Raw genomic sequence first — 19,710 nt, 5'->3', positions numbered from 1 at the left:
CTCTAGATAACTTTTGTTTTAAACAACTGTTAGTTTCTAATTCATATAATGGATAAATTTTAGACTCTAAGTCTCAAACTTTTGGATAATCATGTGCTTGCTATTGGAACGAAGGAAATTCAAACTAAAATGTATTTCTCAACCGCTTAATATACTGTATGCCTAAATGGTGCGAACAAAGTCATTCTTTTTTATGTTCTCTCACCACCCCCACTTTTCCTCTGCATAAAAATGGAGGCATAAGTTTGTTTTACAGTACAAAAGAGACTCGTTTAAGATTCTAAATGACGTTCACCCTTTTTCCCAAAAGGACTTTGAAATTGTCTAAAAATCTTGTAAAAACGAATGTTATAGTACCCAAAGTACAAAAAACACGAAGCGATGTCTTTATATCACCAGAATTTCCATCTTTGTCTTGTGTAAAAATTCAAATTTTTCTGGAATACAAACGATCTGACAGTTAAGTTACACAAAGGACGACTTTATACTTATCGGTGATTTATCGCCGTAGTTTAGGCCTAATCACGTTTGTGCCTGGATCCCCGACTTATAATTGTTTCCATTCCGGAAAACGCAAGATTAAACATGGCTTTTGTCAAGAAAAAGGGCGTGTGTAGGCCAACATATGCTGCTGCGTGGGGCTGGCAACAACCGGGTTTGCTCCTAAGGTTCGGATTATAATTTGTAGTATCCAAGTTATTGTTTCAAACGGTTATTTCTATGACCCTGCAACGTGTAAAAGAAGTACTTGCTCTCTACCATCCGTCTAAAAAGCTACTTTATGCCGTAAGGTTTTAGAGGGAAACAAAAGCTGGCTGCTGCCTGTGGCACCATTAAATTTATTTCTTTTGTGGTGATGGGTCCGACATGTTTACTGGTTTACTTACACTGATAGCTAAACGTGGATTTTTCGACCGCACAGTAAGGGGGCGCCTAGATCACTTCATAATCGGAGATTTTTCTCACCGAAAAAATATCTGCAGTTCATGACGTCATGTCGCATACCAGAGCCACAATAGGCCCGCATGATCCTTGTAATCGTGAAACAAATTATTTTTACCGACTTTTTATCGCAAATCTCGATACTTTCAAGCAAACAGAAGTGCAGCCTTGAATTTGGCTCTAATTAAATTTAGCTGTCACCTTCACTTTACCGCACCTTTTTTAAAAAAAAGTGCCATTTCACGGACATCTTTATTCAAACAGCCGAAAGAAAAATTGGAAAGGAGCTGGAAGACTTTGTTGCTAGGTTCATTTACACTCGATCCATCAGGGTTATTATGTACGAAGCGGATTGATCGTCCTTTAATGAACATTATGTATGTCTGCGCGACTTTGAATGATAACTGATGATGAGACTATTCCGTTTACCTGAAACAAAGAGTGAAAAAAGGCAAGAGACTGTACCGTCTATTCAACAAAGTTGAATACACAGACCACAGTAAAAAGTCGTGATAACATGAAAAAAAAAACGAGCGAGTCAACTAAAAGCTTTTTTTTTTAGTCTTTATGGCTCTTTTTTTATTTCACGACAAAAAAAAATCTAGCCAATCGCTTTCAAAGTCTTGTAACTCGACACTGGACCAGATGAACCAAGTTTTTATTTTCTTTCATGCGTTTGACGTTAGAAAGCCTCAATCTCCTAGTGGTCTCCAAATTAGGAGGCGTGTTTCGTTTCGTGCAAAACCCGTTCAGAGAGTGAACTGTGAAGAATAACCCTCTCCTCGTGTGTAGCGTGTGTTTTTTTTTTGCCTTCCAGCCACAACACCCAACCTATGATTTCAAGTCATAAATTAGCCTGTCCTTGTCTGTAGTGTGTGTGCTTGTGCTTTGCTTTGAATTCGGCAAACTTCCAGTACGTACTATTTTGAAACATTCGCCTCTTAAAATACAGTTTACAGGAAAAGAAGAAAAATAAAAGTCTTTATAATGGCCAAGTATGACTGAGCTTTATACACTATAGCAACGATATTGTGTAGAATGACTAATAAATAAACGATTTAGGCCTATATCTATTCAGTTATCAGCAGCAGTAACTAATCACTGAGAGTTCATAGTTGAATAAATCTCGCCGTAAATACCAACTGTTGTATACACACATAACTAACGGCTGTTTTGGTTTTTACAAGAAATGTTTTGGCCTCCTTTGAGCGTAGTTATTATTAGCCCATTGAGGGTTTAGTCAGGAAATAGGGGAACTGTTTCTTTTTGTAGTTTCGTTCCAATAAATACTTATAGATTCACATTTATATTATATAGGCTTTCCGTGTATGTTTTCTTTACAAGAAAGCCAAAATTGGCCGAATTCTCGTTTCCTGGCGCGCAATTCCGTCATCTTACAGTTTCCCTTAGCAACAGAACGCTTGTGAAAGCTCAATTACCCATTTCGGACAGATATATGACCTCCGCCTACATGGGTTGAGTTCCGTTTCATAATGTGCAATCCTGGAGGAGCTAGTTGGGGAAAGATAGGCTTGAAGCGACGTCACAGTCGCTAACGTTCATGGGCCGCGATTCTCCATACACGTAATAAAACTTGAATAATTTTACATGTCCTACATCAGTCCAAGCTCTAAGCTCTTGTTGATGTTTGCAATTCGAAAAAAATAAATTCTTCTATTGGAAAATCATTTGTCAGCGTTTCTTGAAAAAACTTGGCTGGGTGGTGTGTACGTGTACACTGAGATAATGTGAGAGCGCATTACCTTAAGCTGTTGAACCAACCTCTAGATTAGACTTTGGTGGGGATCGTTGAATGGGAGGATCAATGGCCCCATTTCCAACTGAGAAATTGCCGCTTGTTTACCCCTAAGCCGGGTTTCCCACCGCGCGTCCAGCCTACCCGCTGAAAAGAGGGAAAGCGATACTCCTATATATATATACTAGGCGATTGTTATACAGGCCGCGCTAACCGCCTACAACAACGTCATCTAAAAAAAAAGAAAGGCTATACTATTCTTCAACGCATAGCCCTATATCGTTGGATTTTACGACTGATGAAACTGTTTCGTCAACACCTTCTGGACTTTAACTCCACTTACCTTGGTAATTCGTAAAACGCACAACAATGTAGATTGTTAATGATCTCGCCCCAGGGCGCATTCAGACGTTGTATTCATTTCCCTTCAGCCAGCGAGTTCTTTTCAATTGATCACAGCTCTATATGTGGTTCCAAATGTATTTAGATTTGTTTCTCTTGCGATTACAATTTGTTTTAGTTCAAGACAGTTTCAGTATAAAATGGGCAATATTTCATGCTAGAATACTTTCACGGAGAAACAAGTTTTGCCTACGGTTATTTCCCAAATGTACTAACACGGTGACAACACCGTGTGAGAATTTAACGACTTTTTATTGTATATTTTATGTGGAAATTTTGGTACGAAATCTCGATTTTTTTAACATTTTTTTGAATTTTTCGTTTCCCATAGGAATACTGGCAACCACGCATGCACAAAATTCCACGTGAAAATGGCCGTCGCTTAATCTATTTATTTACTTCAGCTGTGTGTTTATTTGGAATTTACTTACCCAAACCCAAGGTAATTTAACCCTACGAACATATTTTAAACTATAAAAATAATACCCGAACTGAATTTAGAATCTTAGTTTCCAATTTGACTTCATGGAATGTAATATTGCCGAAACCAATATTTCAGCTCTCGTCTGTAGGATTGAATCCTGTGACTTTTTTTTCATTTGATGTTTTTCATGTGAAGCCTATAGATCCTCTTTAGGCTTAAGGGGGTGTTTCAGTGCGGGCAGTTTTTGTTTTTGACCCTTTTTCCTGTTTCATACATCCTTACACTTTTGTGGCTTTGAGGATCACGATCACTTCTGTAAAGAAGCATTGACATTTGAAAGCTACCTTTTTAATTTAAAACTATCTACACCATGATATCTGTGCTAAGTACGGTAGAAACTATATTGCATTTGCTGAGTCCAAACTCTGTAATTGAAGTTGTGTTTACTCGGAGTGGGAAATAATGAAGATAACATCAAGATTGGCTTGGCAGCAGGGTGTGTTGCAGAATCAAGCTGTTTTTCTTTGATAAGGCCTGACCTATATGATGTTTAGAAAGATTTTCAGTACTCGTACTTATTTTGCTACAGTATTTATATTTGTAGATCACATTTCTGACTTATTTGTCAATCCGTGGCCAGTATAAAGTTTTTATAATCTGCTGTCCTTTATCTCTGTTTGCCATTGCCAATGGATACTTTTTTTATTGATATGAAAACATCTAGCGAGCTACATTTTTTGAGTTGTAAACGTATGTTTTAATTGTATCTAAACCGTAACTCGAAAAAAATTTACGACTTAAATTGCAGTGGTTTAGAGGGTTGGTGATTTTGTTTAGAAAAAGATGTACGTACGTCTTAATGCGATTTAGTTTTAGCATTTGCATGTGTCAAACAAAAACAGACCGATGTCGAAATGTCGATGGCCTTTTTCCTGACGTGACTACCGGAGAGATTGCTATCTCGTTTATGTATGCATTTTAAAGCATTCCCATATACTGTACCCAGAGATTCATATCTCAGTGGTCGAGATTGCTTTCAAGCCGACTTTAGAATATTCCAGAAGAATTCAAATTTTTAACAAAGGGAATACCGCGACAACTTCGCGAGGTTTTGATTCCTATCTCGTACAGGGAAATATTGCACCAATGCTCGTGATGGAAAAGCTGTAAAATGTGATGGAAAAAGAAGAATTCGGTAGTTTTCTTTATGGCCTTTGGTTGAGTATATAGTCGTCGTCCTCACAATGAAAAGGTTAGTGTTTACTACATACACCATCGTTGATATCTTTAGTTTTAGCTTTAAATTAAAATTGATACCTCACAGATACATCGGACTTTCTGTGAAGAATTCGCTTTTTTTTTATTACAAAGCAATTCTTTGATCAATTTTTTTATGCTGTACTTCCTGGCGACTATACAAATATGCGTGTTGTCCCTGACACGAATATTTTTACAATATCTGAAGGAGACTATATCACTATCAATGTTTTTCTTTTTTTTTCTTTAAAAAAAACCCGTGTTGTGGTTAGCTACTACCCAGTTAAATAACACCTGTGACAATCGATTTACATTATGTAAAAAAATATTGCGTCATCTAATGTCCTTTTTTTGTTGGCTCGAATCCCGGCCATTTGGTAGTAATTACATTTGTAGGATCATCCATCAGTTGGTGAAGAAAAACTTTCTTCTTCTTATGGTTGTTTTAAGAAAACGAAACAAAGAAACAAGAAAAAGAACTTTCCCTGTTAAAAAAGACCAGTTTCGTGATTTATGGCAAATGACAGAAAGTGGGGTAGGTTACCAGCGAGGGGAGGAGGTAAGGTTTGGCGGTCATGGCAAGTTACTCGTTTTACCCATCAACTCACCGCCCTATCCAATTTGAAACTGGCAACCTCGAGTCCATCTTGTGTTTTATTCTTTTTACCGAAAAGTGGCTCCTAGGCTCCTAGGCGAGCGGCAAGGAGATTTGCACCTTCTTTTGTTTTTATGACGGTTGTTTGAGTTGGTTCGATTCTCACCTTGCGTTACTTGCCCACACTAGACCCCTATATTGGTGGCGGCTATTTTACGACGTGCCGATCAGATATTACAGCTTACATCACTTGACGATAGCCGCCTATATTGATCTCTCTTGTTTGATCTGACGCGCCCTTGACGTGATATAGGGAAAGGGGGGAAAATTGCCGCAGTCTAATGTCCTAGGAGCACGCGAAACGCTAGAGAAAATCGGCTCAGCCCGCCTCTTCTTCGTACCCCCTTTTTTACCATGTTGGTTTCCCGTCACGGATCTCTCCCCCCCTTCCACTTCTTGGCCCCGTCGAGATTGCAATACCCCCAAGTTTCTCTTGACGCAAAAAGTTGCCGTTTATTTATTTATTCTCCTTCTCCTTCTTGTAGCGTGCATTTTTGCCACCTTGTGTGTGTGTGTGTGTGGTGCCTGGCTGCGTGCATACAAAAGTTGGCTCCAGTCCAGGGACCAAGGGCGCGTGCGGGAACCGATAAAAAAAAATGGCAGGTCATTGTCCCATCCAACTCGCTGATGATGGTTTCGAATGGCAATGTTAGCCGACAGTGACTGCGCTATCGACCGCATCCATAGACAATCTGGAACCCGTTATTGCAGCGTTATAGTTCTCCCCCAACTTTTCAGCGTATGGGTTGAAAGCATGAATAAATCACACTCGGAAATGGCAACATATTTATTGCATAACTTATTTTGTGTTGACTTTTACATCGTTGTGATACCATCTTAAAACTAATGATACGACGCGCATTTAAATCTCTTCTGGCCCTCGTGGAGACACGCCATTTTTCCCATAGAGCATCAGCACACCGAGTGGCTTCTCCTCCTCGTGACTGTGGGTTACACCAAAGTGACAAGCCATTTCCCCTCAAGTCATGAAATCTAACATGAACTTGTGTGTGTGTGTGTGTGCTGTTGTATATAACCATTGATCCCCCCCCCCCCTGCGATCCTTTGGCTTGACAAGCAATCAGATCCTACGTGACCTGCTTGTCGGAAATTTCGCCCACGGCGAATCTAGGTTAAGCGTGGCTGTACTTAACCAACATCCAATTTGTTAATTAGGTGAGTACTGCCATGAGAGATGTGGTGGTGGTGGTGGTTTACTCCCTGACTTTGCAAACTCGACGGCAATGTTTACTGAGGCTGTGTGTGTGTCTCTAACTTCGTGTTGATTGGCTATGAGTGTAAGATGCAATCATTCTTCTTCGCCCGGTTCACCTTTTTTCTCTCTCTTCTCGTCCACTATTTGCTGTGTTGTTCAAAGTCTCTCGTGGCCGACGTTCTGTCTGTGTAATAGATTATTGCTTTGTGTGTATGTGAACTCGGTAACAATCAACGCGCACAGAGTCAAAGAAGGTTATCTTGTGTATAATGAAGAAGCTGGACAAAAGTTATTCCGATTCATGCGGCAATCCCTCTTCTCCTAGCTCCTAAATTAGAAGGCGGTGTTCTACGTGCGCACACACGGACTTTCGCCCGTCTCGCTCCAAGTTTTGGAAAAGAGCAAACTCTTTTTCTTCCTTTACCCCTCCCCCTTATCGCTCCTCCATCATTTCAGGCTATAAATTATCCTGCACCGTTGCTTCGTTTCTTTCTGGGGGTGAACATTTTCTCTCGTCGTAGACTCTGTGTTCCGTTTCTCCTACATGCAGGATCCAAAGAATTCAATTCCCGACTTTAGCTTCAGCTTTGACCTAGGAAAACCTTGGAGTATTCACCAGTTTAATTTTCCCATTTTTAGTAACTTTTTATTTTTTTTTGCTGCTGCTATTCCGTCCGTTGCGTCGTTGATGCCATGCCCATCTGCGGTGGAAACGCTTGTCACATGGCGGGTGACTTGTCAAGTCAGATGCCAGTCTCATTTGGACGGAGCGGTACGAAGCGTTCTGTAACGTTCCGCTGCTTTTGACGTGAGTTCCTTTAAATGTTGAAGGGGGAAAAAATGTTTTCCCGTTTTTTTTTTCTTTCCTTTCTTACCCTTGAATTTAAATTTAGGGAATGAAGATTGAATGGGTTTAATTGTAGTAGTTCCTGGAGTCCCTTGGCAACAGCCGACTTGGGGCGCAAGGGCATCTAAGGACGGACATTTATCAAAAGCAAATACATATCGAACCGGTTCACGACTCACACACACTGAATCGCAGTTGATTTTGACATGACTCTATGAAACTGCTGGGTAATCTTGTAGTGCTGAATGACAGCGCCCGGTGGTTTGCGCGGGTCCGTACCAATAGCCTTTTAAGCCACGTTCGTTAGGTTTTTTTTTTTATTATTATTTATTTTTATTATTAGATAAATCGATCAAACTACATTTAGCAATAGGAGACGTAGAAATGAAACTTTTCCAATACCCGTGTTGCTGGTCTGAACAAACAGGACGAATGGTCCGCATGCGAACTTTGGTTCGTCACGCTGATTGCACGATTGTGCATCAGGGGGATGTTCTCATGCCCAGCGGAGAGTGGGGGAGCCCAGCTTCATTTCTTTTTGAATATATTGTCTGTACTATTTTTTTAACCAAACGGCACTCTGTATTTCCCATTGATCTTGTCCAGGTCCAGCTGTTTAGGAAGCCGAGGAGACATGTCAATAAGTTCTTCAGAATGCTAAATAGTTGAGAGACTACGCGCGCAACCCCGTGGGTTGCGATGGGTTTCCCATCTATTTTATTTCAACCGAAGTACGTGTGGGTTGTTGGTATACTCGGACCCAGGCGAAAGTAGCAGCGATGAAAACATGGCTGCCGAAAATCCCAAGGCTTTTCTTTCGTCGCATAGTGGCGGTATGTGTAGTTCCTGGTCTCACATGGTAACACAGAAGCAGTGACTAAGTCGAGCTAGTGGCGGACAGTTTGCTCTTATATCCTTTCCCAAGTAAGTGTACGACTTCCAAAATTGTACTTGTATTCGAGTTTTCATTTCAAAAATTGTGCTCCTGTGCTTGAATTTGATTTGTTGGAGGTATTTTACGATTGGTCACATTCTATTTGGAAAACGATCGAAAATTAGAATCTTTGTTTTTGGATGAATTCTTTTACTTAGTACGGCTTAAAAAAATGTAGTTGGGTTTTTTATGTCTTTCAAACTTTCTAAAATGTCCTTTTTGGCGCAGTTTGTTAATTTTTATGGACTTAAAATGCGTTCTGTGAATTTCATGTTTTATTTAAAAGCATTTTTGTCATTTGTTTTTGTTTTTTTAGAGGCGATCTCCTTGGCCGAAATAGATGCCCTTCAGCGATGAAGAATCCTCTGAAATGCTATCTCCGTCCTCGCAAACCCAGTTTGATCACTCAGAGACGATTGATGTAGAGCATATGGATGAGGACGAGTTGAAAAGTAGTCCAAATTCATTCGGCGCAGGAAAAGGAGCATCCTGTCGCAATCCCACTTGTGCCCTGTGCAAGAACCACGGCATCAATAGCCCGCTGAAAGGACACAAACGTTACTGTCCGTTTGGGCGTTGCAGCTGTGACTTGTGTAGGGTGACACGCAAGAAACAGAAAATTAACGCATCTCAGGTAGCCACCAGACGGGCCCAGCAACAAGACAGGGAACTTGGAATTGATAGGCCCACGATGCAGACTAATACTCCTTCCGGTTCGTCAACGCCGAGGACTTTCGGTTCGTCTGCTTCGCCATCCGATTTGGGAAGAAACTCGACTAGATCAGCTTTAGACGTGGAGCGCCCATTAATAGAGCCTAACCCGACTCAATACATACCATCTCATTACACTCCCGGCAGTGGGCCCGAAGAATTCGGGAAAAACATGGCTCTAGAATGTTTTCTATTAGGAAGGAGAGCCTCCCTGCTAGTAAATTCCCTTCGTGACTCGAGACTTACCATGGAGCATTTGGCTTATCTCGATAATGACGTTTGTACCGCGATTTGTATCATTCGAGACGAAGTCTCAACTCAGTTGAATGATATCTATCAATATCTTATCGATAGATTGCAACGAGAGCAGATAAGTAATGTGACCGCTAAATCCAATGCTGCTGCCACTGTTCCGTCGTACATTGCCAACCAGTTTGCAATCCTTTCGGAACAATCCAGTAGAGTGGCATCGGAGGAGGCTTTTAGTGTCTCTCAACTATACGGTCACTCGAGTCGAGACACCGTCATTTGTCCCCCTCGTCACCTTTCGCTTCCTGTTTATCCGTATGTTAACCAGTAATTGGGCCCATGATTTAATAGAAAATTAGTAAAATAAATCAACAAAATCCGTTTACCTGTCAATTTTTAAAAAATTAACTCCACTGGATTTGCCATTGGATTACCCCTCTTTTTTTTCTTCTCTGATTTCGTTTTTTGGAGTTATCTGTGATGACTGTAATAAAAATTCTTTGTGCGCCCCCCCCCCATTCTCTAATCTGGAAATCGACTAAAAATAAAATCGAATATATTGAATCAATACACTAAATCCTACCACAAATGTATCGGTATTGACTATTTGTTATTTGTCTGTAGCCGTATCGAACTATTTGTCAAAAATTGATAGCTCAATGGTTCTAGGCCTAAACGTCGTCAAGGTAGGTTATTGGGGCATTCAAACTGACAATTGGACAATGTCATGGCTATTTAAAGTACCATTAATTATTGTGAAAACTGTGACGGTTAGTTCCACTCAACTAACGAACCGATGGGGGGTCTATGGGAGGGTTCACAAATAATATTTTTTATGTTATTACTTTTTCAGAATTCCCAGTAACCACAAGAATGTAATTTGTTTCTATAAAAAGATTTTTTTTTTCAAAGAGCATTGGCATTCCCTCTCTTTTCTCTTCCTTCTCCAGTTACTAGGCAACAACGAATCAAAATTTGTGTAACAAAGTACTGACTGACACAATTATATTGACAAAAAAGGCGGATGAGGAATATTATTTTGTATGAATAAAATTACCCGCAATTTTTTTAATGGAAATTACTCTCGACTCGAGAAAAAGAAGCCAATCGGGAGGATAAATGGAAATTTGGCAACCGTCAGCTGTTTCTAGGGCACACGAATTTACGAGCAGTCGACCTTGTCATCAAAACCTCGTTAAAGATGTCTGACTTATAGCACACGCTGAACCAAGTGAATTATCGATGTCCCGAAATCGAAATGTTCTGAAACATTTCTTCCAACGTCCTTCGCAAGCTAGAAGTGCAATCACCATATCGGACCCCGTCGAAGGTAAATAAGATATCTATTTCGTCTATTTCGTATGAAATCATGAGCTTGAAAGCGGCATAATGTCACGTGCGCGAACTGCAATCGATACAAGTTGTGAGATTGAATGGTTTTTGCTAGAAAAACAGTTTAATGATTTGCAGTTTTACCATATTTGTTGATTTTAGTATCTCTTCTTGCATTGTGCTGGTTTAGCCATGCTAACATTTTCCCCGATATCTGTCAGAATAGTTTTTTATTGTTATTCCTATAAAAGTTACCTTTGCTTGCATTCTAATTTTATTTATTCATGTCTGTGATGCTTAAATTTAAAACAACACAAGCTATATCCTAAACTTTGCTACTTTGACAAATCTTACGTCCAAGTGAAAAACGACATGTCAAATTTACACCCAAACATTAAATTGCAACTTAATTTAGAAAATGCTATACATTTTTATAGTTTGAGTTACCTGTATTGATATGCTACTAAAGATCTACATCATTTCCAGGTGTTTTCCCTCCAAGATGTTTTGACATTTTTACTTTTCACTGAAGGAAGCCCGATTACCTGGTTCGCACACTCATCCACTTCTTTTATGGCTGCTGTAAGTTAAAGGCAAGATAAACTTCATTCATGTAAATGTCAGTTTATTGTCTTGACATTTCATTGTCTTTCAAGGTCCTTTGTTGATTATTTGTTTTCTGTTCGAACTTAAGATTGATGTTAAGCTGCAAGCATGCATGCATCAATCTCAGGTTGCCACAGTAGTGAGTTAGGCTCAGTTGAGGTATATAACAATAAATTTTACAATCGTCAGCTAAAGTTCACTCGCCATAAGCGTGTAGTCGACGAAAAGGGAGGGTTTTATCCGAAAATATTAGCAGTATGTAGTCAGGATAAGTATATCTAGTATATGGTTTCATTTGTACGTATGTTTTTAGCCTCGACTCGTTTATTTGAGCATCAGTGACAATATGATCTAGCTAAGGGTCAAACTCGGTCGAGGAAAAAGAAAACTTTCGGCGTCGTGTGAGTATAGTTTTCAGAGATGCGAATGTCTGTAGGGAATCGAGTGATGTTTTGAGTCAAGTCTTTATGGAGAAATGCGAGACTTTTGGTAAAGAGTAGTTGGTCATGTTGAAAGCAGGGAGAAATAAAACAAACGGAAATTACCGAACCATCGAGGGCAGCCACATTTTGTGTATAAAGAAAGGTTCCGATGTCATGTCTGTTGCTCAGTTGTTCGACTACTGCCTGTTCGACAACGGTCTCTTTTGAGAAAGTCAAAGAAAGAGAGACGACTAGGAGTCATTGCTCATGCAAGCATGACGGTGAGTTCATCCGATTCGGTGGATTCGCCCTGATTCTTCATTTAGAGCAGCGGCAGCTGAATATAGCGATTATGTTTGACGGCCTAAAGCAGCAGTTTGGGTCATAAATCTTCGCCATGGCATGAGAAGCCGCCTGCCCATTTAAGGTTGCAGCGAGTATTGATACATTTCTCTCAAGTTGCTCCAGAACGGGTTCGTTTGGTAATGGCGGAGGGGAGGATTTGATAACCGATGTTATGTTAGGAAGACTCGATTGTGCAACACTCTGTATTTTTGTTTTGAAGAATTAAGTATATGTATTTTCGGCTTTCTTCTGCGTCGTGTTATCTTCCAAGGCAAAGTTTTCCGACTCCACAACTTTGAACTTTTTTTTTCTTCTTCTACTGTTGAAACTAGAAATTTTATAGTATTTTGTTATGTCTGTTATAACAAAGTCGTTGCCATAACGGCTGATGTCATTGCTGACAAGATCATTGATATGTCTACAGTATATATCAGACTACTTTATATTTGAATTAAAATTACAAGTCATTTAGATGTTGTTACTAAGCTGAAAAAATATGGGCCTCGAAAACATGTGTTACAATGTCACTGGGCATAAAATGGAGTGATGGAGGGGGTGTAGGAAAAGTCGTCAAAATCTAACGGGTGAAATTTAGAACGAAACTCTAGTTTTGACCAATAGCGAAACAGAATTTTTAATGAACGTCTAGGTTTTGCAAAAAACTTCCTCCAAAGCTTCCCACCCCATTTTGAACGGCTCCCCTTTTTGTACAAAAATAAAAATAAACAAATTTTAACCGGGCCGGAACTCTACACGGGTGCAGTCCGTCATGAAACGCTGATTACTGTCATTCTGATAGAAATTTGCGGTCGGTCGCCCTCCCCTCTTTCCTCTAGCAGCACTTGAATATTTCATGGGAGAGTTTGAGAACCGCATTTTGCGAACAGGGTCCCATAGTTATGCTACGTTGAATGCATCGGGCACTTCGTTATATCTAGTGAATGAAAGACCATTACATCTTATGCCGCCCCAATACAATTTCTAATGACGTAACTAATGATCACTTGTTTCTGCCAAAGAAAAAACTAGTGTTTCCAATTTTTTGTCTTTAATGTTTTACAACTGCGAGTTGATGGGTTCCTTTTGTTTTACCACTTGAAATAATAACTGGTTTTCTTTAATTAGATCATTTTCGGATAAACCGGGGAAAAAAGGCCACGAGGAGTTTTTGACCGGTCGGAAGTAGTGAGGTGCCGGATTCCGCTGAATTCTCCCTCGTGCCAAATGGATGGATGGATGGAGGCCTTTGAATATTCATTCCAAGGTAAGCCCATGTCAGTCAATGTATAATGGGTTTCACCTACCAATGGCTTCTGAAGCTGTATTTATGTATTGGCTTTTCCCCCCGTTTCCATTCTATGACGTGAGATTCCTACCGAATTCAATCTGATCGCTGTTGTCGGGCGTAGGGAAGGGAGTTCGAGGCTTCTCGGGAGAGTGTTTTGTTTTTCTTTTTTTCTGGGGGGGATCCCGTCTCCTTCATCCGTTGTTCCGTCTTGTCGAGCCTGTGATTGAGATGGCGATGGAGTGGGAACCAGTGAGTGACGCGTTTCTCCCTTTCTTTTTGAAAGTCTGAACTCTTTTCATCGCAGTGCTGCTGTCGTTTTAGACAGCGAATTCTCGCCAACCTCGATCCGTCTCGTGGACTCCTAATTGGAAGTCGAGAGCTATTGTGAAAATTATGCCCGATTGAAATGCGGCTCTTGCCGCGATGATACCATCTATTATTTTCAAGTTATAAATTATTCATTAACGATTTTTTTTTCTCTCTCTTCCTTCCGGTCCAGTTGACTCCACAGTAGACAACATTTAAAAGACCCTCAGACGATAGAATCACAATATTTACTCAGCGACTGACTTTCCTTCTATTTATACGCTGGCAACACCATCGATTGTGGGGTGTGAGTGATCTTTCGATTGTCAAAACGTTGAGAGTATTGCCATCTTTGAATAGAAAACCATGAGCTTTCAGCGCAAACCTTTCGATTGGTGTGTGTGCGTGTGTGACGTTCCCACTGCCCTGGACCTTGGCAACAGTCGGAACTCGTGACTCTTTGCCTGAGCTTTGCTTCAAGTTACTCTGTCAGAGCAATAACATCAGATATACTGTATGTAGCTTTTTGCCCCCTCTGGTAAACAATCTTTCGTCCGACTTAAACTACAATCTCTTTTTTTGCACATAACGACTGTCACGGTGGAAACCTCTCTCTAGCACGTGCAGTTTTCTTTTTTTTCCTCGCTCCAGCTCATCTTTTCCCCCCGTGGTGAATGTCCACGGTAAATGAAACTAACTTTTTCTGACGTCCTTGGTGGGTACGGCAAGCTCAAGGCAGCGATACAGCGAATAATTGTTTTAAAAACCGGGCCTAAGTATACATATGTGTGTGTGCCATGATTGGTTCTCCTTGGGGTTGAGGCCGACTTGTGTCAGTTTCTAAAAGTCTGTAAAACACAGCCCATCTCTAAAATGTCGAGTGCGATGAAGTTGATTTTGTCGCCGGCGGCTAGGAATAAGATTAAAAACACTCGATTAGGGCAATCGTTGACTGGCGTTAATCTCACATGACTGCGTGACTGCGGCCAGCTACTTTGTGTGTGGCTCGATTGGGCCCACGGCTACACAACGTCATCGAGTTCACAAAAGGCGGACCAGTTGAGAGAGGAGAGCATTGTCAGCGTAGAATTTGACTTTGAAGCTTTGTAATCAAACTGTTCTCTATAATGATATAGAAGGTGATTTCGTTTCGTTGCCTTTTGAGATTGCAATTACAGATGTGAGTCGTGTAGCATTTAAGTCGATAGCTAGATGTTATTTCTCTCTCATGTGTTTGCTTTTTGTTTTTGCAACATGTTTCTTCTGCAGCGCTGAGCTCGTCAAAGAATGCAATATCTGTCGTTTTTTGAAAGATGGCTACTTTTTCATTTCTACGCCGTTACCCTTCGATTTCAGTGTTCTTGAAGATGTGTGCAATTTTAGTCGCCAGATATTGGAATCCTTGGTTCGTTTTGTATTCAAAATGACGACGACGACACGAGGAGGGGTACAGCGGCAGCGGCAGCGGCTCGATACTTGTAGCAAAGCGTAAACACGAGCCGAGTAATGTATTCCACTAGTTCCCCTTTAGCGCAGTGTGCTCTCGCCTTCAGCGCTGGGTTGTGTGCCGGGCCGGCTTGCAACATGGTAACAGAAGGTTCTCGGCAAGGTTCAAAGTCGTAACACTGACTAGTTTCCCCCTGGTGTGTGACAAAGTAAGTCGAAGAAGTTGCGCTCGCTTCCGACCACTTTCAAGTTGCTTTTGAAATACTTTTCGAACCTTGGCTCTCTCTCTCTCTCTCTCTCGGCAACTAGAACTAGTAGTAGTAGATTAACTCTACTCGAAGAATCGCATGCTGCTGCGACACTGGGACAGAATTTCAATCAGCTTTCCATTGTTCGTCTCCCGTCTTCCTGGGAGTGATTACGCTTTTTCCATTCTTAAATAGGCTAAAATTGTTTTAGACGTTTTTCTCTCTTCTCTGAACTCATTTCAGTTGACTTATTGCATTGTGATTATTTTGTTTATGCAGAAGAATTTGGGCGACAATGTCGGAAAATGAGGAGGAATTGACGGTGGATGATGGGCACCCCGTGTCCGCTTTTCAACTGCATCGCGAAAGTAGTTACAAGAAAAGGGAAGTGTACGAAAAGCTCGTAGCTTCCAAAAAGACGACCGTCGTTGATGGAGCCTCGTCGAGTTCCATAATGGCACAATCAGTGGGCAATCCTGGGCCCACGTCGTCGTCATCTTCTTTGCAAGCGTCGCTCGTCTCTCGGCCGTCACGCCAGTCTGCGGCCAAACGTGAAAGCAATTCTTCTATGACGTCCGCGATGTTGAGTTTGAATGGGCCGCCGTCTTCATTCGCTTCCAATCTGCCCGACTGTAAACCGTATTCGCTGCTGCTGGGCGAGAATATTCTCGTTGAATGTTCCCTCCTGAAAAGATACCTGTTATTACTGAAAGATGCCCTGTCAAAACCCGACTTGTCTGTTGTCGAATTGCAAACCCTTACCCACGATGTCAGGAAAGCCAGAGAAGTCTTGGTGGAAAAGGTTGCAGTACCTCTCAACGATTTTCAGAGGGAATTGCAGGAGCAAATTTCTCATGAACACATTCACTCGGCAATTGCGGGTCCTCCTGTCCATTCGTTTCATGAGCTTAGAAATAGTTTGCTGCTCCCGCCGACTCCCACGGCCACGCATCCATATCCTTCTCATCTCTACATGTATCCCGGCTCTGAGCAGCTAACGGACAGGAGAAATCCGCTAAGTATTACCGATCAGAGCTGCGTTCCCTATAATGCGCAACCTGCGCATTGAAATGAATTTCTTTTTTTTTGCTTATTATTCAAATGTTCAAAAAAAAAGTTGAAATCTTCTTTTTCATGTCTCACTGCCATACTGCTCCATTTCAAGCGTATATGTGTCGTCTGAATTCTTTTATAAGTTGCCGCGCTCTATTGATTAAAGTATTGTTAGGGCGGGTCTTTTTCTTGTGAAATATCCCGTAAGAAAATGTAGAACAGGCGGGATCTAAAAAATTTTTGCGTGGTTAATTCTATGACTTGAAATTTTGAACCTCATAATGCGTTCAAAAAAAAAAACAAAATTTTAAACTTTTTATTACTTTTTACGCTTTTATTCTTTCTTTTTCAAATTTTAATATGTACTTTTCCCCTTACTTAATTAATCTCTACCCGTTGTAGCACTTGTGTGTGTAATTTTCATTATTTTCAAATAAATGCACGTTAAAAACAATTTTTTGCGCTCGTCGTAAATATTTCTAAAATGGCGACTTTTCATCACCAAAAGGTTGTCAACTTTCTTTTCGATTTCACCCAAAATATTTCTCCCATATGTGGACTCTTGAATGTTTATTTTTTTGAAGATGACAATAATATTTCGTCGTGCACTTTATTCGATACGAATCGGGGAAATGTCTAATGGCTAACGTTTCATTGTCAGAATATAGCCATCACCTTTCTCAATTTTTAGATGCCAGGCAAAAGTTTGATGGCCGTTGCGCCATCGTCAATCGTAATATTAAGTTGCCATTTGGCGATAGCTTAAGCTTCTTTCTCTTATATTCTTGTGCGGCGCTGGACATATTTCTTGTTTCGCAAAAGTTAGACAGTCAAGCTGGAAATGCCTCTGGTTGGTTGCTACGCAAGGCACACGTTCACATCTTTCACGTATGAATAGCTTTGACGGTGGAACTGACTCGTACCACGGGCAAGGAAGGGGGGTTGGGAGCGTCGCAATTTATTGCTTCTAGGCACGCATACTCATTTCAGCACCATGGATATATTTTTAATTGGTGAAACGGCATACAAACCTATCAGCAAAGCCGGTGTAGTACCTCTCTTAAAGGCTTCTACTGCTTCTTCTTCTCGCGTTCGTTCGTTCGCTCCCATTGTGATTTTGGCGCCAGTCCCGCGATTTTTCTGGACTTTGCCCACTACTCTCGTGAGAGCTAATAACAGATCGCGTATATGATTGTCTCTCTCTCGCCTTTTTGGACTAGTAAAACAGCCTGCTTTTTCGTCGTGAGTCAGTGTGCCAACAAAGGCGGCGCGAGTAATGTATAAGTTAAAATGATAGAGTACGAGTTGCTGGTTGAATAAGGAGGAGGAGGGCAAGTAGTAGTAGTGTACAGTAACCATTGCCAGTCACCAACAACTTGCCTTTCTTTATTTTATTTTGATTCTTTTTTGTTCCCTACTTTACCTCTTCTTCTTCTTCCTCTTGGGTTTTCTCCCGGCCCCATCCGCTTCCGCCTCTTATGATAACAAGTCCCTGTCCATTCATCTGACAATAGCCCCGGCCCGCTCTTCTTGACGCGGGCCGCCACAGTGTGCGTTGGGTGCTTCCTCCAGACAATATAACCGTCAAGACATGTAGCAACAGTGGGGAATCAAGCACTGGCACCCCTTTTTTGATCATTGACTATATATTAAAACAGTAGATATATATATATGTACACGCGCGAGCTTTGCTGGCTGCCAGCACTTGTCTGCCGGCACACTATTAAAGTGTTGACAGCGTTAGTATGAGGTCTTTAGTAGTAGAATCACGCCAGGATGGATCCCGTCGAGACAAAATTGCTGTCGAAATCGATTAAAGGAATTTGTGTTGGCGTTGTTCAAGTCGACCGCGTCGTTTTCAGAATGTCAATCCAATGTGGAAGGAGAAAGAGGATAAAAACACGTTCTAGTCGGATGCAGTTTCTCTCTCTGCCAATGAATTATAGCCGAAAAGGAAGAAACCCGAAATAGAATTGGGGGGAAGAACAAAAGAAAAAGTTGTGGAAAGGGGGACGACGACATTTTTTCCTGTGCTCTTTTCTATAGCAACGGGGGGAAAGGAGGGGGGTTGCCCGGGCCGGCCCGGTCCCGCAAAGGATTGTCAGGTTGACATGGTCGTATGCGATGCGCGTCCGTCACATCAAAAGAGAATAATGTCCGGGCCACCGGTTATATCTATTCGACCGAGCTCCCTTTTCCTTTTTTTGTTCTCTTTTCTCTAGCTAGGAAGCTGCAAGACGGATGGTTTCCTCCATGTCTCGTGCAAACATTGTGCCCGTCATGCGGGCTGTCTTCCCTTCCCACCCACCCCCACCCTTTTTCGCCTTTCAACGAAGATCCTCTACGACTTATTGGATGTCAGCCAATAAAAGCGCAAAGATTTCGTAACCCCCCCCCCCCCCCCCCCAAAAAAAAGAAAAGGGCCATCCTCGGAGAAGCTCTCTACACCACACGTGCAGTCATATCATTGCCATATTTATTTATTTTTCTTTTTTTTCTTTTGGCCGTGTTAGTTTCACTTGTTTCTTATGCGGTACCTTGTTGTATCGGCAGAGCATATTTACCGACCCTCATTTGTTTTTGTTTGCATGACAACCTCCCTGGGTTTTTATATGGAGTGTTGTCTTGTAACAAGTATCAATCATGGGTTGAGGCGCCCCCGTGATATATATAAGAAGAGACCCATTTCCTTGTGTGATGGTCCCCCATCAGTTGGAAATTGCTGTTGAAGCCGGCTCCTCCGCATATCTATATGCATGCTGCTGCTGCTGCTGCTCCCCCGACCACAACAGCTGTTGCGGAACCCTTGCAAACCTTTAACAAGAAGACTTTGGTGAATATAGTATCTATCTTTCTCTTTAGCTCCGGCGCCCACACCGAACGTATTTGGTGACAAACTTACTGTTGCCCTGATCCCTTTGGGAAATCAATCGTGATCCTTTATCCATAATTCAGCACTGAGTTGAAGAGGTCCTTGATAGACGGTTCATTGTGCATCACGTTGGGTTTGGTCTCCTTTTGTGGACGGGTGGGGGGAAAGAAAGAAAGAGAAAAAATAAAAAGGGGTCCGTATTTCATTTATTTCATCTTATTTTCTTCCTCCTATTTATATTTTTTTCGTGTTGTGTTATTGAAATTATGACTTTTCATGGGGCACACACATGGTGATCTCATCACTTATATTGCCCTGACTGTTACGGCGGCGCGGGTGGGTGCACGGACAATTTATTCCCAACGTTGCACAGTCCCTCAAGTTGATTTATTTTTGTTT

The 19,710-nt window shown here is 41.3% G+C and overlaps 2 protein-coding genes across 5 annotated transcripts in view; both read left to right on the top strand.

The window, feature by feature from the left end:
- The window catches only part of LOC124313926, a 32,998-nt gene extending 23,031 nt beyond the window's left edge, over positions 1 to 9,967 (top strand). The window contains exons 2-4 of one of the 2 annotated variants that reach the window (XM_046778777.1): positions 3,432 to 3,542; positions 8,106 to 8,423; positions 8,750 to 9,967. In XM_046778777.1, the coding sequence (XP_046634733.1) occupies positions 8,774 to 9,724 (951 nt within the window). In that variant the 5' untranslated portion in view covers positions 3,432 to 3,542; positions 8,106 to 8,423; positions 8,750 to 8,773 and the 3' untranslated portion in view covers positions 9,725 to 9,967. Of the gene's footprint in view, positions 1 to 3,431; positions 3,543 to 8,105; positions 8,511 to 8,749 lie in introns of both variants that reach the window. The other variant, XM_046778778.1, reaches the window with a different exon arrangement.
- Positions 9,968 to 10,539: 572 nt separating this feature from the next.
- Positions 10,540 to 16,694, top strand: LOC124314999. 3 transcript variants are annotated; one of them, XM_046780336.1, is made up of 4 exons: positions 10,540 to 10,723; positions 11,212 to 11,307; positions 13,224 to 13,362; positions 15,666 to 16,694. In XM_046780336.1, exon 4 carries the CDS (start codon positions 15,682 to 15,684, stop codon positions 16,453 to 16,455), a length of 774 nt encoding a protein of 257 aa, XP_046636292.1. In that variant the 5' UTR covers positions 10,540 to 10,723; positions 11,212 to 11,307; positions 13,224 to 13,362; positions 15,666 to 15,681; the 3' UTR covers positions 16,456 to 16,694. The 3 variants fall into 3 exon arrangements, with proteins under 3 accessions (XP_046636292.1, XP_046636294.1, XP_046636293.1); XM_046780338.1 differs by lacking the exons at positions 10,540 to 10,723; positions 11,212 to 11,307; positions 13,224 to 13,362 and adding an exon at positions 13,417 to 15,347; XM_046780337.1 differs by lacking the exons at positions 10,540 to 10,723; positions 11,212 to 11,307; positions 13,224 to 13,362 and adding an exon at positions 13,418 to 15,552.
- The last annotated feature ends 3,016 nt before the right edge of the window (positions 16,695 to 19,710 follow it).

Source organism: Daphnia pulicaria, chromosome 10 (genome assembly GCF_021234035.1).
Source record: "Daphnia pulicaria isolate SC F1-1A chromosome 10, SC_F0-13Bv2, whole genome shotgun sequence".
NCBI classification, from domain to species: domain Eukaryota; kingdom Metazoa; phylum Arthropoda; class Branchiopoda; order Diplostraca; family Daphniidae; genus Daphnia; species Daphnia pulicaria.
Note: the sequence above shows the minus strand (reverse complement) of the source record. Positions and strands in the feature narration are given on the sequence as shown.

Coding starts and splice junctions, on each gene's coding strand:
- LOC124314999 (XM_046780336.1), top strand. CDS start 15,682: ATGTCGGAAAATGAGGAGGAATTGACGGTGGATGATGGGCACCCCGTG.